At 41.8% G+C, this 18,298-nt stretch overlaps 1 protein-coding gene across 11 annotated transcripts in view; it reads left to right on the top strand.

Moving 5' to 3' along the window:
* The window catches only part of rbfox1 (RNA binding fox-1 homolog 1), a 463,109-nt gene that overhangs the window by 210,977 nt on the left and 233,834 nt on the right, over positions 1-18,298 (top strand). For 4 of the 11 annotated variants that reach the window (XM_049467923.1, XM_049467921.1, XM_049467911.1 and 1 more), the window contains exon 1: positions 17,466-18,120. The exons of 4 other annotated variants lie outside the window; for them this stretch is intronic. In XM_049467923.1, coding sequence (XP_049323880.1) covers positions 18,022-18,120 — 99 coding nt within the window. In that variant the 5' untranslated portion in view covers positions 17,466-18,021. Of the gene's footprint in view, positions 1-17,464; positions 18,121-18,298 lie in introns of those variants that run through there. 3 more of the 11 variants (XM_049467913.1, XM_049467918.1, XM_049467912.1) reach the window with 3 other exon arrangements.

The raw sequence follows: 18,298 nt of genomic DNA, 5'->3' as shown, positions 1-18,298 counted from the left end.
TTTGGAGTAGAGGCTTCTTTCTTGGACAGCAGCCTTCCTGTCCATGGAAAGGTAAAACTCACTGGACTGGAGGCAGTCATGCGGTTGTTCCAGCAGCTTCTAGTTCATGGCAGGCTTGTGCTTTGGCAAGTTTAAAGACATTTTGGAACAGCAGCAGTGAATTAATCACCTAAGTGGGTTTATGTATAATTCAGACCCTTTGTTGATTTCAGAAAGCTTCCCAAAAAATTCAAATTTTAAATTAAAGTTTGTTTTCTACACTTTCTGACAAAAAAAAAAAACAGAAATGACACCTTATATTATGATTATTACAATATTAGAGTGAAAGGATGAGTTTATTGTGGAAAGCTGTAAAATAGCTCTAGCCTGGATATAAGATGAGATTACTCGCAAATGTTGCAGCTGGATCTGTAGATCCTGCTCTACACTCATAGATTGGTAAAGCTGGCATCCCAGCTGCTCCAATAAATGCTCAGTTGGTTATTAATCTGAGGAAAGCAGGCAGGCCAATAAGGTGCTGCAATCTGGTTGCAAAATTTCTTAGGAATCTAAGAAATGGATGCAACAAATATTCTGTACCCAAAATTATTTGGCAGAAAAATTGCGAAAACAAGCACTTTCAGTGTTTGGTTAAAATAACAGAATAAATGCTACTGAACAATATTGTACTTTGTTAGTTTGTCTGCTGGTAATTTAAAATAAATATTTTAAGCAAGACAAGACAAAATACATTTATAATACATATTTTTATGCAGTGATGAAGATAGTGTAATGGGATGGAGTGCTACAGACTAGTAGCTCTCCAGCCCAGAGAGATGTTGAACCCAATTGCAGAACAGTTGATCTCAAAGCAGGTAAACCCAAGAAGAAAGGAATAAAAAAATAAATAAATAAACACACCGCTCCTCATGTGGGATCGAACCCGTGTCGTCAGGGTTGCGGTCCAATACACTTCCATTGCCCAGGCTAGTGAATTGGGACACAGTCTGGAAAAAATGCCCTTATAAGGAGATAGGGAGTCTGAGAACAACGGTAAAAAAGAAGAACGGGTGGAAAATAAAGTCACGCCGAGCATGACAGAGGGATAGGGGTGGAATTTAAACAAAAGCTCACCAGAGAAGCATTTATTTTTTTCTTAATTTTTTTATTATCGTTCCTTATAGTTCAAACCACCTTTTGGGCCAGATGTTTCATGCTTGCAGGCCACATCTGGCCCATGGGCTGCCTATTGCCAACCCCTTATTTAGCAGGTTATTTGTTTTTTGTAAATGAGTGCATTATACATGTCTGTTATAACTCATTCAGCTCTAGAAATGATACTCAATGATACCAAAGTGCTATCTCTACTCTTATGTATGGTTGGTGTGGTGCAGTGGATAACAACACTCCCTGTCAGAGAGCTACCATGTTGGAGAGTCCTAATACTGCATTGGCCCACCTCTGTAATAGAGAATAACCTCGTAAGTCGCTCTGAATAAGAGCATCAGCTAAATGCTGTAAATGTAAAAATGTTAAATGTAATGTACAGAATGTACATGTCAGATTTTTTAATCTCCTGTATCATCCCACATAAGGGTCAGAAAAACTAGCAGAAAAAAACGCATGATAAATGCTCTGTCCTTTATAATAAAAATGATAACATGCTGGAGACGGAGTATTAATGCTCAGCTTCAGTCGTTTTAACATTTATAGGGTTGATGCGAAACAACATGGGTCCTATTGTAGGCCCCATGTAGCGTTCTATCTTCTCTGTGGTGCATTTAATAATTGGTGCTCATTTTCATTCTTGCCACCACAGTGCTCCAGCAGCTGGATAATTACTGCAAGCAAGCGTTAAGATCATCCACATCTTTTTTTTTCCCCCCTTTCGAGAAACTCCCATCTCTCTCTCCTTAGCAGAAACTCAAGCTCGGCTACTAGTACCTCAGCTTCTTTACTCATTACCAGTTCTGTTGATGTGGTGTGGATGCAAGTAAAATCCCAATTTTAATAAAATACGTTGCTAAAATCCTAAATTCAATAGATGCAAATACCACCAGACCTGTAGACAATCCTGTTTTTGAAACTGATACAGTGTTTTCAACCAAAACTACGTCTTTTTGGCCAAAACAAGGTAATGGTTTGGATTCCTATGGTGTAGCATGTGCCAACCTTTGATTAGAACCTCTAATCACTACGTTCTTTGTTCTGAGACCTCCCCCCGACTGTGACTGGTCCCAATCATTGCATTGGTTATTCTGGAACCTCCCCATGACTGTTGTAGTTGCCACCTCATTTGGTCAGAGACCTCCAGCACATCTCAACTGCGATTCGGTCTAATTACAACCTCATTTGTTCGGAGACGTCCCCCCTTACTGCGATTGGTCGTAAACACTGGGTCGTTTGATCTTAGACCTCCCATAGACTCATTTGTTTGTTTGGAGACTCCCAACTCAGTGTGATTGGTCCTAAACATTGCATCATTTGAGATGTCCGATTGAATCTCTGCCTCACAGTTTTTAAGACCTCCCCCTGACTGTGATTGGTCCTAATCATTGCATCACTCATTCAAAGACCTTCCCTTGACTGTGACTGGTCCTGATTACTACCTTGTTTGATCTAAGACTCCCACCTTTGCCTGTGATTCGTCCTAATTGCCCCCACCCCTTGCTGTGATGGGTCCGAAACGCACCGTTGTTTGATCTAAGGCCTCCCATTGGCTGCGATTGGTCCTAAGCACTGCAGTGTTTGCTTAGAGACCTCCCCCAGACTGCAATTGGTCTGTTTTATCTGAGACCTCCAACTTACTCATTTGTTTGTTTGGAGACTCCCTCCTCAGTGCGATTGGTTCTAAACATTGCATCATTTGAGACCTCCCACTGACTACAGTTGGACAGTTGAACTTCCTCATAGGTCCAAGCCAATTCTTGACTGTAATTGGTCCTAATCATGGCACTGTTTATTCTGGGACCTCCCCTTAACTGTGATTGGTCCTAATCACCACCTTGTTTATTGTAACACCTCCCCATTACTGTGATTCCTCCTAATCATCTTCTTATTTCTTTGAAATTTTCCCCCCTTAGTGTGATTGGTCCAAATCACAACCTTATTTGTTTTGAGACCTCCTACCATCTCTCAAAAATGTTTTTCTTGCTGCAGTTGGTTCGAATCACTGCCTCATTGGTATGGAGATCCCCCTTGACCGTGATTGGTTCTAATAATTGCATTGTTATCTTGACAATCTTCTGAAACCCCACCCACCTCTTGACGGTAATTCATCATAATTGTCACCTCATTTATTCCAAGATTTTCCCCTTTCTCTGATTGGTCCCAAACCCTATATCATTGGATTTGAGTATTGACTTTACAGTATTTGGTCCTAATCTTTTTACCAGCTGTTCTAGAACCTCCCCTTTACTCTGACTGGTCTTGAATACCACCTTGTTACTGGGATTGGTCATTAACGTTGCATTGTACATTCAGGGACCTTCACTTGACTGTAATTGATCCTAACCACTGTGTGTTGTTTGACACAAGACCTCCCATCGACAGTGATTGGTCAGAATCACCACATTGTTTGTTCTGATATTATCCACTTGACTGTGATTGGTCCTAATTACTTTACTTTTTGTTTTGAGATCAACCCTTGATTGTGATTGGCCCCCAAACATTGCATTGCTTGTCCTGTGACCCTCCCCCTGACTGGAACTAGTCCTAATCACTGCTTCATTTGTTTGGAGACCTTCCTATTACTGTGGTTGGTCTTTATCACTGCCCTGTTTGTTTTGCGTGTTTCTCTTGACTTTGATTGGTCCTAATCATTGCTTTGTTTATTCACTGACCTTTCATTGACTGTGACTGGCCCTAATTACCACATCATTTGTTGGGATACTCCCCTTTGACCCTTTTTGATTGGTCCTAAACACTCTATTGTTTGAACTGAGGCTTCCCATTGACTCTGATTGGTTCTAATCACTGGCTTGTTTGTTCTCAGACTTCCCCCCTAAGTGTGATTGGTTCAAATAACCATCCTGTTTATTCTGTGATTGGTTCACATTACCACCTTAGCTGTTCTGAGACCTCCTTTTCTCTGTGATTGGTCCCCTGATCAGCATCTTATTTGTTCTGAAACCTCCCCCTGACTGATTGGTATGATGGGTCCTAAACACTGCCTTGTTTTTTCAAAGCTACACCCAATTGTGAATCAACTTTATCACCATATCAGTATTTTAAAGGCTTTCCCCTGATGACTGTTGGTCCTAATCACTACACTGTAAATTGTAAGATCTTCCTCAGGCTGTGATTGGTCCTCTTAACCATATAATTGGTTCTGAGACCTACTCTTGGCTGTGATTGGCCCTAATCACTGCCTCAACTGTTCTGACCTTCTTTGATGATTAGTCCTAATAAATGCTACAGTGTATTTGTTCTGAGACCTTTCCTTGATTGTGAAGAGTGTGAAGAACCTTTACAAAGGTTTTGTACCTGATACAATATCTTTTTTGTCTAAGAACCCTACTTATTAGGCAATAACCATTTAAGAACCATAGTTTTTTTAAAGCATGGAGCTTTACAAAAATGTCACTCAACAATAGCTCAAGAGCAGCCGCCTTCTTCAGCATCGCAAGCCCTCCAGCACACGATTCCTGACACATTGAGTGCAAAGTTCACTCTAATGGAAGAGAGGGCATCCGCTCAAGAGGTGAATTTATCTCACCATCCAAGAGGAGTTGAACTTTGCCCTCAGCAGCAGAGAAATCTCAGAGCAGGGTTTGTCGTAACGGAGCGGTTATATGACGTCCAGATGCAATCTGCAGGCCGACGGTTACGCCTTGCTTGCTTGTCCCAGTGCGCCCATCGCGCTTCAGAGACCGTCCGCGAGAGTCAGCCCCGGAGCTCTTTGATGCGGCGAGCAGCGCGAGAGAGAGAGAAAGAGAGAGAGAGAGAGCGGATGTTTCTTATACATTGATATAATTAATGAGGAAGCAGTGTGTGCCTTCTATTAACACCACAGGGAGAAGTGGAATTGGCCTGCTTTTGTATGTTGTGGCAGATTTAAAGACCTTAGCACACCGCAAATAAATGGAAGGACTTTTAATGAGCTGTGGGAGTTGAACGAATATACTGAAAAAAGAAAGAGTATTGTGTAAACATTACTGGTTATTTAAGCTGCTGGAGGTAATTGATGGTCTTATTGGAGAATTGTACACTTGGAATGGAAGGAGGAGAAGAAAGGGAGGATAAAGCTTTGGTTAAGTGTCGATTCACTTTTCTATTTGATTTATTTTACAGGCTACTTCGGTGACCTGCTGGGTCGTTATTATTTCAAATGGGCTAGCGTGGACCCTGGCTTTGATCTGTACTCAATATTATATAACTTCTCCTATACTGTATATACAGTATCGCCATTCTTCACTATTTTCAAGATGATAACTCTACAGGAGGTGGAAAAAAACTGTATTACTTTTTATTTCGAATCATTTTAGAGCATTTCCTTTGGTCCATTTCTTGGCCAACCACCACCACTTACTACCTAGAACTTCCTTATCACTGGCAATGCTAACCAAAACCATAACCATAACCAGCTGCCACTGATTCTTTTTCAACTGCCACTGATCTGATGCTGATGCATCACTACATAGCATCACAGTGCACTCGGAGCAAAAACACCAGATCCCCAGCTCTTATACATCAGCTAGCAGACTCCTGTGCTGACCAACATCTTACTAAGAGGGGTGTGGGAGAGAGGACCATCTATCTACTGTACCGACCCAAAGAGAGCATGTCCAGTTGTGCTCGCTCAGACTCCGGCTGCTGATGCATCAAAGTGAAAGTGTATTGAAAGTGAAAGAGTCTCTGGAACAATCAAAACCTCTATCATGGGTTTTAACACCAAAAACCAAACAAAAACAGCAAAAAAATAAAGATACAATGTTTTTGCATGACAGCAACAATATGTATCTCGTCACCGCTGCATCGAGGACTCATTTGGTGTCAAGAGAGGCTACCAGGCTCATTGAGCTGCAGTTTTTAGCCTCGCACGCCAAAAGTAGCGTCTCCATCTGTTCTCCGGCAGGAGGAGAAAAAACTCTCTGGCTTTGACTCCCAGCCAGCAACATCCATTTCTCCATCATTCGCCAGCTGCCTGACTTCGAGATAGCCGGACAGTTTTTTTGGAAGTATTGGAATTAGAGTCCAGAGGCTTGTTGCGATGCTTGGCGTTGTGCAGCTACGCGCAGTAGCAGTCGACGGGCACGGTCGCAACTGTAGGGGGATGCGTTTATTTCTGTGCGGCAGACGATGATTACCGGGAGGTGTCTCCGGAGGAGTCTACTCCTGCGATTATTCTTCACCTCCCGCCGCCTCTCAAATGAAGTCTGGTCCCTTCGGAGGGCCCTTGCTCTCCGCTAATCTTCGCGAGGAAGAGGGAAGCTAATTAATGATATGCTAATGGCTCTAACACGGCATCCCTTCGCAAGACTTGGGCAATATTGATGTACTTGGACATTCCAGACGTTGTTCTACAGCGTGGGGGAGAGTTAGATGTTAGTGAGATGTTTAAAGAAGAAAAAAATTAATCAACTGTCTGTCTTTTTTTTATTTCTTTTACTGCTTGGGTTTTTTGTATTGTTGATTCTCTCAACAATAAATTATTCAGTGTTTTCTTTTTTTGTGTTGTTGTTGTTGTTGTTGTGTCACTTTCTAATTATCGGCAATTGCTTCGAAAATACCCTTTGGGTTGAGATCTTTTTAGATCTTATTTTTTCTTCCTCTTGGAGGGAGTTGAAGTCGGTGGTAACTGTTCTGGCTCATTTCTGCTGCATTACTGGCGTTCATCTCCCTCGCAGCATCTGTGCATGTGTGTGTGTGTGTGTGTGTGTGTGTGTGTGTGTTTTTATATGATTTTTTTCCCTCTGCTTTGCCGCGTCATTTGCTGAGAACGAGGCCATGCCAGCCACAGCAGCAGGGAAATGTTAGAGCTGCACATATTAAGCAGTTAATTAATGGACTCCTGTCCACGCGGCCCAGCCGGATCCGTGGTGGTGGAGGCCCGCGTGTCAGCACTGATGGATCGCGGATCCGTCAGCTCCGAGGCTTTTCCTGTTGGTCGGTGCTGAACCGTTACTGCATGTGACAGCCCCTGGTCCTGTCAGAACGAATCGGCCCCTCCTCACCGACTCTGCGGCAAAAGAAAGTGACACGTTAATGGAAGCTAAAGCACTCTAATGGCAGTGCCTGGTGAAAGCACCGAGAAGTCATCCGCGGCATTTGCCCCGGCTCTCCAAGATGTCGCTCCGAATCGCTGTCTGGCAATAAAGATTGCCCTCCCCTTGCTTGGCCTCTTCACCAACCCTTCAACTGTCCCCTGTGTAGCAACACTCCTTTCCTACGCAGCTTCACACCGCTCTGTCCGTTCTACCGTTCTACTATCCTTCCCTTCTTCCCTTTTTTCCCATCCCCTTCCTGCAGAGGAGATCGGCTCGGGACTCTCGGGGGCCAAAGCTGTGAATTGCGGTATTAATTAGTCGAAAACACATCACAGTTACTTACTTGTTATGATGTATGCACCCACAGCCATCTAATTATCTACCTACAATTGACCTGCACCTCCTCCAGATGCGAGAGGAGATGCTATTTCAGAGATGTTCTGCTGCTCGTTGTTTCCATGGATCTCTCACACGCAATAAGGACGGACTAAAAGCGAAAGCAGAAAAGAGAGGAAAAGGAAAGAGAGAGCGTGCCGATTGTTTTCGCCACGCGTTCCGTCTTTTTTTTTTTTCTTTCTTTCTTTCTTTTTTGCGCCCACCGAGGTGATTAACGGCGCGATGAGGATTGTTTTTGTCACCAATTAAAAGGACAGCGCAGCCTTAATGCATTGAAAAGACTGCAAATCAGCAGGCGCTGTCAGGCTAAAGCTGGGGGTGGACAGGCGGGCGGTCGGCGAGCTCCTGCACCGCGGAGCCAGATGTGTGGAGGTGCTAAGGATCGCTTGCCTTGTTCCCACCCAGTAATCAATTTGCAGGCCCCTAGCGCAGACAGCAATGGGGTAACAAACGACTTGCATTTCTGGTGCTTTCCGAACACACACTCAAGTGCTAATGAAAGGCAGTCTCAGCTGCCACACAATCTGGCTACACTCCTCATTGGCCCCGAAGTCCCTGATGCATTGGGCCTATTGTCTCCGCAATGCTGTATTTTAGCGCCGGTCCCATCTGTTTTCGTAATTACTGTCATGTAAACTGACTTTCCTCAAATTGTGCACCATGCGGAGTGGGGACGAAGAAGAAAAAAATAAAAAAAAAAGAAATAAGGAGTCGCAGGGAAAGCTCTGATTAGCCTCCAGGCGCCGGTCGTCACCGGTACGGTGCCGCGGATTCAGAAAAAGTGTCACATATTTGAAGAGAGTTTGAATTCCACCCGAGACCGCGCTGACATGTCACTCTCCGCGAGTCAGCCAAGCTCAGGCTCTACCTCCACTGCTATTTCAAGCCCAGATGTAGAAAGATATAGGGTTATACAGAATATACTGTATAACTCTTTCTTTCAACGTACATTACAGACTTTCTTTTGGTAATGATACGGGGCTAACCCCCCCCTAACCCCCCCCCCCAGAGAAGTGAGAAGTGTCTGGTTGTGAGAAACAGTAAACAGTAGTTACAGTATTTAAAAGAAAGAAGAACCTTTCTAAGCTGTGGTGTCTTCCTAGCTCTATCGCTGAGCCCATTGGTCCTCCTTCTGTTTTATATATTTTTATGTTTATATTTATATTTGTATATATATATATATATTTACCTTCCCTCTCTCTGCCTAAAACCCTTCCACCGTGGCTGAGGTTGTTGCCCATCATCCCGGTTTAGGTTTTACATTAAGCATGCGCCGGATCGTAATGAAAAATAACACTAACAATGGCTCTCCCGGCTCGCTGCGATCCACCTCCATGCGACTTCATCAATCTTCCCCACACGTTCGGCACCTGGTGCAGTCCTGTCAACTTCCTGACACGGGGTGGAGGCAGCCAGTCCTGCCTTATTAGTCTGTCAGCGCCGGTGATGCTCACATCGGGCGCGCCGGCTGAAATGGAGCCCGGGCCTGTGGCTCGCCGGCCCGGCTCTATGAAATACACACAACCTGATCCTAAATGACAATGTGGCGAGCACTGCCACAGCTTATTCGCGCAGACAATTTGGAAGGATCTAAACATGCCAAAAGTTACTTCACCTCTTCAGAAAAACACACTGCAGAAAACACGTACACACGTACACACACATGCACACACAGTAATGACTGACTGTTTATAAATCACATTCGTTTTGTTGTTGCCAAGAATACCTACTGGATTCGAGATGATATAGTGGTACTTTGATTCCTTTTATCGAGTTCTTTCTCAATACAGCAAAAAAACATGGCTGAAAACAAATGTATGTATGTTAATTAGCATGTAATATGTTTTAATTTATAATCGATTAATATAGAGTATTCAGCACCATAATACACTCTCAACAACTTTTGCCCATTTAGCACGTTTTTAAGGAATACCTAATTTACATTGTTTAGGGCAATAATACAATTGATTAGTGTTTTTCTTTCTTTAGATTCCTTTAGATTTAGATTTGATCCATTTGATAGAGGGGAATATCCCAAAATCCGAGATCTTCACAGTTGAGCCCATAGGGTGAAATAACAACCTAACCACAAATAAAAATAATACAGTTACATAATTTCGTTCATCAAAACCTCTGAAACTTAAGATTTCGTCTCTTGCTCATGAAAATTCATACATGCGAACATATTGCCTCTGATTGGCTAATAGCACTGTGACACCAGGAGGCACAGACGAGACGGACAACAATTAGAAATGTTTTTAAATAAAGACATTTTAACACTAATAACAGTCTTTGCATTGTCATGTGTTTCTTTACAACATGTGTAATAATGCCCTGCTAAGTGCAGTTCAGCCACTGACCTAGTCTTAGATGCTCTGTAAAACACAGAATCCACCGGAGATCCTATTTAAACATAGTTGCTTACACACAGAGGTGGGGTAGATTTTTACTTTTAACTTTTTAAACAGAACTGTTCTAAACATACACCTACCTATCTCAATTGTATTTTGCTGATGGTGTTTCATAGACTAATTCTAACCATTTGTTCCTTAGCTCTGAATTACTGGGTAAAGCATATAGAATACCGCTGATTTGTTATTTGCGCAAATAACACAGGAAAGAATTGCTATTCTGTTCCTAGCGCTGTCAGCTCCCATCTGACGAGACGTGTCAGCCTAAGCACTGCCTGTGGGCGGTTGTAAGACAAGGTGGGCGGGGCCATGAATACTAATTCACGAAGTGACGTAGACACAGGTGCTTTTCCTGATCGACTCATTTTTTTCTGAATATTTTTTACGTTTTTCACCAGCTACTGCAGACAATGGAGGTTGAGGAAGAGTTATATGTGCAGCATGCATACACAACTCAGAGAGATCTATTGTATTTCGCAAAAAAAAAAAAACAAGAAAAAGTGGATTTTAGCAGAAGGACACCTTTAAAAATTTGTGGGGGGAGAGGTGATTTATTTATTTATTTTTTTAGATATGTTAATACAAACATAAAAATATGTTTTAATATTAATGCTTATTTATTGGCAAAATAAATCATTTCTATCTTAATATATCAGTGTATATTGTAGTATTGATTGTAGTGTAGCTTCCTAAGACTCCTGGCTTCCCAAGACTGCAGCACAGCACAGCATATACATATTCATTAGAGTTCTAATAGCTCCAGTTTTTATTGCCCATCCTAGAACATCATGAACAGACAAACTCAAACTCATCTGCGGCGCGAAGAGCACGGCCTGTCCTTCCTGCTCGTCTGCGCTCGTTTTTACGTTGCGAATCTTTTATGTCGGCCTGGCTGCGCCATTAATTATTGAAACGGCATAATGGAAACAACCAAACATGTTCCTCTTAACACTGTTCCTCGATTTGCTGCGGTGGAAAGCATTTTGCTTGGGGAAACAGTCTGTGGGGGGAGAGGCGGTGTTCCACTCTCTTGTGTCTCGCCATTAAAGCAAAGCTGAATATTGAGCGTTTTTTTTTTTTTCTTTTTTTTTTTTTGCAAATGAGGAAACGGCAGACAGCAATAGTAATAAGGATTACCAGCTGATAATACTCTTTCTCCAGGTACATATTCACTAAGCCTTGTTCATTATCATTTACACGTTCAGTGGCATAGAGTAACGGCTATTACGAGCCACTCTGTTCATATGCCAATAATTGAAGCTTCGAGAAGATTATGAATTTCAGGGTAGCTTAAGCTTCCTTTTTTCGCTCCGAAGTGGGAACGGGTGAAACGTTCTCCTTGCCTTTAGAACATCTTCTCTTTTTCAGTTGTGTGATCTTGTGTGTGTTTGCTATTATTTAAAGATCTTCACATTTGGCCCATTGCTTTTAATGGAGTGATAATTACCTAGATGTGTGGAGCATAATTACCTATTGACCAGAATTACGTTTGCTTTACTGAAATGTCAGGGCTGTATCGATACTTTGCTTTGAATAGATTCATATCAATTGTGAACACCGTCTTGAAATAGCATTTGCTCCCTACAGATTTCTTTTGTTTTTGCATTTTACATTTTTGAGATCCTACCAATCCTTTAATAAATGAACTGTGATCATTCACACTTTTTGGAAACCACAACCAGACATGACTACTGCCTGACCTGTAGAATCAAGAATAGATCACTTTAAATTAAACCTGTCTGACAACATAAAAGCAGATAAAATATCTCAAAAAGCAACACATTGTGCCCCGATCTGAAGAAATTCAAAAACAGATGAAAAAAACAAAGTCACTATCAGTCTTGAAAAGGTTACAAAGTCATTTCTAAATCTTTGGAACCACAGTGAGAGCTATTATTCACAAACAGAGAAAACATGAAACACTGGTAAACCTTCCAAGGAGTGACCAGCAAGCTGAAATTATTCTAAAAGGGCATGGACAACTCATCCAGGAGGTCACAAAAGATCACAGAACAACATCTAGTTAAGGTCTCAGTTAAGGTCAGTGTTAATGATTCAGTAATAAGAAAGAGACTATTATGTATTATAAATTATGAGTAAAAATGGTCTCCATGGGAGAGTTCCAAGATAAAAAACAATGCCTACCAAAAAGAACACAACGACCCGTCTCACATTTACCAACAAACATCTAGGTGATTTCCAGGACTTGGGTAAATATTCATTGAACTGGCATGAATTTTTTGGAAGGTGTGTGTCCCGTTACATCTGGCGTAGAACTAACACATAATTTCAGAATAAGAACATCATAGTGAACGTAAAACATGGTGGTGGTAGTGTGATGGTCTGGAGCTGCTTTGCTGTTGTTTACTGGAGGCCTGGATTTGGTGATTGTCTTGAAATGGGCACAAAACAGTGCTAGTGGCCAGTGTAATGCAAGCCTCCCTCACTCAGCCAACATATAACTGGCCCACTTGAAGCCTCAAAAACACACCATATAGAATGCAAAATTGGGACAATATGGATATAAATATGGATAATATGGTGTCATTTCATATCATGATTACAAAAAATGTAAATGGATGCAAATAAAACAATAGCTTGTAACCACTTTAAATGGTGCTGTCTGTTTACAAATAAAAATGTTTTTTAAGAACATCAAAATCGTAATCGAGAATCACTCATATATTTAAAAAAATAACTTAAAAGTTTGGCATTAACTCATAGCTATACACTAGAGGACTTCTAGTTTGGTCAATAATACACATTGCATTTAGAAGTTCAGCCTTAAAAACATTAAATTAAATATTTTCTAAGAAATGTTCTAATCTGTGTCTCCTTCCCATCAATTCACATGGTTAATTACTCCCTTGATATTCCAATACTGGGAGAAAGGCTTTTCTTAATAGAGTGCTAAAGACTTGATCTTCTTACACTTGATAAGCAGCAGTTAGATTGTAGGGCCACTTGAAGCTGTGAAACTACACTACATAACCTTCTATTCTTTCTTGTACAAAATACAAAATATACACATCTCTGGGTGGTATGACTGTGTAAGTGTCTGCTTGTAAAACTGTAAAACTGTCTTCCTTTCTGCTTGTAAAACTGTAGTTTATCTACACTGTACTGAGTTAACTCAAAAGGTACAGGACAAATTGAGGGTAGGACTGGAAAGCTTAAGTGTGAGTTAGGATAACTCTTAACTAGACTAAGTTAATCTGTATCTTACATGTGAATTAGGAGGTAGAACCTCTAATTAAACTGCAGTAACTCAAAAAGTCATAACATACAGGATGAATTGAGGGAGGGGGAGGACTAAAATGCTTTTGACTAAACTTACAGTTGAGTTAACTCGAACCCCTTTAAGTCAAGTTTTTAAGTTGGCCTGCCTGTTAAATTTTTAATGGGTGCAAAACCTCTGAGGTACAGAAGCGGATCGAGGCTGGAGGAGCGAGCAGGGCGAAACGCAGCAGCTCAGCTACTCTCTTATTCAGCAAAAGCTGAAGACAACAGATCCAGCACTGCAGAGGGTAGCTGTGCTCCATCACGTGGCGAGGCCGGAGCAGCGGATACAGAGGGAAGCATGGGTATAGGGGACGAGGGAAGGCGTGGCATGTGAAGCCCGGCGCAGATGACAATTCTCGAACACGGGTCGGCGCCCGGTGCGACTATTTTTTGCAGCGGGAGGCGCAGAGGACAGGCCGGAAGAGAGACGGAGAGGAAGACAAAACGTGTCTGTAGTCAGGGAAGGGGGGGGTAGAGTTTAAAAAAATAAAGCATCCTTGCCTGAAGGCATGAAGAAGGGAGGAGAAGCAGGAGTAAAATAGAGCAAAGCGTTCTGCTGCCCTCTCTATAATGCACGCGTTCATCCTCCTCCAGCTCCGAAGAAGGCCTTTCTCTTTTTTTTAATTACGCACCCTTGTGCAACATGGAGCGCCATCGATTTTCATGACTTTGTTCTATTATAGTAACAAGCGTCTGAAGCCTTCTTACCCGAGTGCCGTCGGTTCGCGATGTCGACTCGCGTAGTAGCGCTGGGGGGCGGGAGGAAGGGGGGAGGGGGGGGGGGGGGTAGAGAGAAAAAAAACAGATAAGTAAGATTAAAGAAGGAGAACATGAATAATTCACACTCTCTTCCCCACCAAACTGTAATGTCATGTTTGCCGTTGTTGGTTAGACCTTGGATCCGCACTTGAATCAAATATCAGCCTTTTTTTTTCCCCTCCTAATACAACATGTTTTTATCACTATTAATGGATCTTCAAGGTGTTGTTGTGTGTTATAGGAGTCGGTTTAGGCAATTTTGCCTGATTTGACTCCAAACTGCTCTGGACTCTGAATGCTAACCACCGCGTGCTGCTGCAATGAATTATTTACTGCTGCGTGTGCCACCCTGCTTCAGGTGAATGGTGGGTTTTGGAAGCTGTGAATAGAGCAGGCAAAAAGAGTGTTTTTTATTTTTATTTTCCACAGGCCCCTCAGTACCTGCCTCGTTTTTCTCTGGTCAGACTGGCATTTTACGAATAAGAGGCTCTTCTCACATTTAATTAATGATGTGCCTACCCTTAAATAATGGAGTTAAAGGAGTTATTTATTATTAGAGGTTGAACACTCTTGCATGGGGCCTTCAGCTTGTCAGAAAGAAAGAATTCTAGCACTTACTGTATATTGGATCCAGGTATTGTGCTGTGAAAGTAATCTTTATGAAAGTAGTATGGAGTTAGTTGCATTCCTACATTAAAAGACCTTAAAAGAGGTTTTTACTTAGTATTGTAAGTATTGTTATTAGGCTCGTAACAACAGTGGACGCCTTGTTTTGGTGCAGTTTAGGAAAATTTCTTAAACTGTAATTTTTTTGTTTGTTGTAGCTGCAGAACAATTTAGTTCACTTATTAGACACAAGTCAATTATTGTCAAATGCAGTGGTCTAGCAGTCTTAAGCACTGCTACTATGATCGGGAGATTGCATGTTCGAATCCCGGTCATGCAGCAGTTGGAAAGTGTGGAGAAGGTGGCTGACTTCACATGTATCAGAGGGGGCATGTGCTAGTCATAACTAGTGATGCAGGATATACAGTTGGCTAGCAGCTAAATTAACATAAATTTAACGCTTATTTTATTTGTTTTTTTTTGTTTGTTTATCTGCCTTTGCTTATCAAATGTAACCCTTACTAAAACCCTCACCCACTTTAATCCCCTAAGACCCGTACTCTTGCATTGCATGCATTTTTTATTTCTTTTTGCTGTTTGGGCTAATTGGCTCCTGATTAATGGGAAAACAAAGAATTATCTTTTTACATGATGTAGTTTCTGAGAAAAAAAAAATATGGGTTACATAGGTTTATATTTTGATAGAACAAAATATTCATTTAAATTTCTGAACAAAATCCAGACTGCAACGTGTTAAAATCTACTGACAGTATAATGTCCTCATAAGAGGACACCAGGCTCTTGTAGAGCAAAATTTAGTGTTGTGGTCTAGACAACCCAAAATGTGATGTCCACACATGTGGACGCCAGGTCCTAGGAGGTTAATGAATGTGTATGTTTGTTAGTACATGCTTGAGAATCACCTTGATAGAAATGTGAGACATTTTCTAATGCTGATTACAGGATGGATTCAGGACAGGTATTCTGGGACAGTGTGTTAGGTCATACAGGACATGTATGTCATGGGCTGTGAATGACAAAGCCATTTTTAATTCAAGGTGTCTGCTAGAAATACTATATTTGTACCTCCATAATCCTGTTTTGCTCCCTATTTTTTTTTCAACTCATTTACACTAGTATACATCAGCTGAATACAAATGAGGAGTTTTTTAACATGTCCCCTCATTGCCTGAAGGCTGACAGATGGACACACTGTAAGCTTCGGTTCTATATAGTACTGAAACAGAGTTCTTTGGCATGTAAAAATAGTGGAACTCTTTTTTGTGTGTTAGAATATTTTAAAAATCACAAAGCACTGGAACACTGCACTTACTTTTTATATTGTACACCATAAACCAATCATCTCGAGTATAAAAAACCACCTGTCCCCCTTGTGCCACTTAAAGCAGCAGTTCTATGTGTTTTTCTTTTAAGCTAAAAGTATTAGTGCTGCTGAGTAGAAAGAGGACCAACTGTTCTAACTAATTTATTCTCTAAATCCACAAAACTTGACTGTCGCTTTTAAAGAGCTCTGACCTGTAAAGGCATCAACTCCACAAGACCTCTGAAGGAAATCTGTGGTATCCTCTGGTACCAAAGCCAAGAACGTTAGCAGCAGATCCCTTAAGTCCTTAGAGTTGGGAGGTGGGACCTTCACTGATCTTATCAGTGAGCCTTGGGAGCCCTTGACCCTACTCGCGGTTCACCAGTTGTTCTTTCCTGGAGCACTTTTTGTAGATATGCTTCACAAGAACACCTTGGCATACCCTGAGGTTTGGGAGATTATGTGAACCTCCAGTAATCTACCCATTAATGTTTGCTTATTGCCAAAGCATCTCTTTAGTATTATGCTGGAAAAGTGTTTAACACACCAGCGTTAATAACTGGCTTTATATATCATTGTATTAAATGAGTAATATAGGAAAAATATGAAAAAAAAAAAAACAGTAGAGTAAAGAAGGCTTTTCCCTGGTTAATGTTCATAACTTCTTCCCTCAACCATTTAACCAAGTCCAAGTCTACATCCCGCTGTAATATTTGTTTTTACTGCATTTCCCTTAACTCATTCACTCTAATAGAAATACTCAGCCTAAAATAGCTGTGTAATATTAATAATAACCAAACACCTGCCATAATAACCCAACCCAGATGGTTCGGATGAGTTGGAGCGAAAAGTGAACAAGCTTGTTTGTGTTTTGCCATTTAGCACAAGCTAACACTAATCATCAAGATGTATTTGCATAAAAGTGACAGAGCCCTTAAAGTATTAATCAGCTGAAATGAATGAATAAATAAATAAATACATAAATAAATAAATACAGCTTCAGGTCAGAAAAGACCACTTAAAAAATTTGAGTTTCTTTAATTTTACCCAGTGAAAAACCTATGGAATATAATCAAGAGGAAGGTGGATGACCACAATCCATCAAATCAAGCTGAACTGCTTGAATTTGTGCACCAGGAGTGGCATAAAGTTATCCAAAAGCAGTGTGTAAGACTGGTGGAGGAGAATGAATATAAACTTGTTTTCTTTGCATTATTCAAGGTCTTAAAGCTCATAGAAAAGCTTTTTTTGTTATTTCAGCCATTTCCATTTTCTGTAAATAAATGCTCTAAATGACAACATTTTATTTGGAATTTTGGAGAAATGTTGTCCGTAGTTTATATAATAAAACAACAATATTCACTTCAAACATAAATAAACAACCCTCCCACGGCGAGCATTACTCCGCCCCCAGCCCTTATGGCGCATCTCTGATTGGCTATCTCTCGCCGAAGTCCCGCCTCCGCCCGCCTCGAGCGTTCCATTCCACGCGGAGCTTCATACATACGCGCGCGCGAAAGTGGCGCTCTCGCGGATGAGGGAGAGCCGTTAGCGGAGCGGCGGTTAGACTCAGTCAGGCTCAGTGTGTGTTTGTATACAGTGTGTGTACAGGCTTCTCCCAGCTGCTAAAGTTCGCTTTAAACACCCGGAGACGCTAGCTTTTCACCGCTTACCGTCAGCGGGAAGCGGGTTAGTCTGTATTTAAGAGGATAACCTGCTTGTTTGAGCGCGTTTGGACCGGAACCGGTGGAAAAACAGACAGAAACTGCGAACTAAAGAGAGCAGGCTGCAGCTCCGAGCCTAGGAACCAAAAACAGAGAGATAAAAGGTTCATTCTGAGGTAAATTTCAGTAGTTTTAGGTGATATTTCTGTAATTCGGAGGTTTAAAACCCGGTTAAACCCGCTTCGTCTTTTTCAAACCGCAAAACAACCGTTGAAGACAAAGCCAGGCGCTCGAGCGCGGACCGCGAGCCGAGACACGCGCGCCTCACCGCCTCCGCCTCCTCCACCGTTCCCGCTCAGCCCGGCGGCGCTGCCTCAGCCTCCAGCCCAGCCATGCAGCATCCCCTCGCGGGCGGCCCGTGCGTCGCTCTGCCCCGGGTGGACGTGTGTCCGCAGCTCTCCTGTGCCTTGACGTTCATGTACTTACAGCAGGTGAGTGGATGGAAGGATGGGTGAGTGTGCAGAGAGAGAGAGAGAGAGAATGAGTGAAAACTGAACGGGAGTAGTGCTGCTACGATTAGTCGGCACAATCGACAGAATAATCAACTTCAAGATCAACAATATGTATAATATATATAACAATATATAGTCAATGTTGACTAATAATCGT

This window comes from Astyanax mexicanus, chromosome 19 (genome assembly GCF_023375975.1).
Source record: "Astyanax mexicanus isolate ESR-SI-001 chromosome 19, AstMex3_surface, whole genome shotgun sequence".
Classification (NCBI taxonomy): Eukaryota; Metazoa; Chordata; class Actinopteri; order Characiformes; family Acestrorhamphidae; genus Astyanax; species Astyanax mexicanus.
Note: the sequence above shows the minus strand (reverse complement) of the source record. Positions and strands in the feature narration are given on the sequence as shown.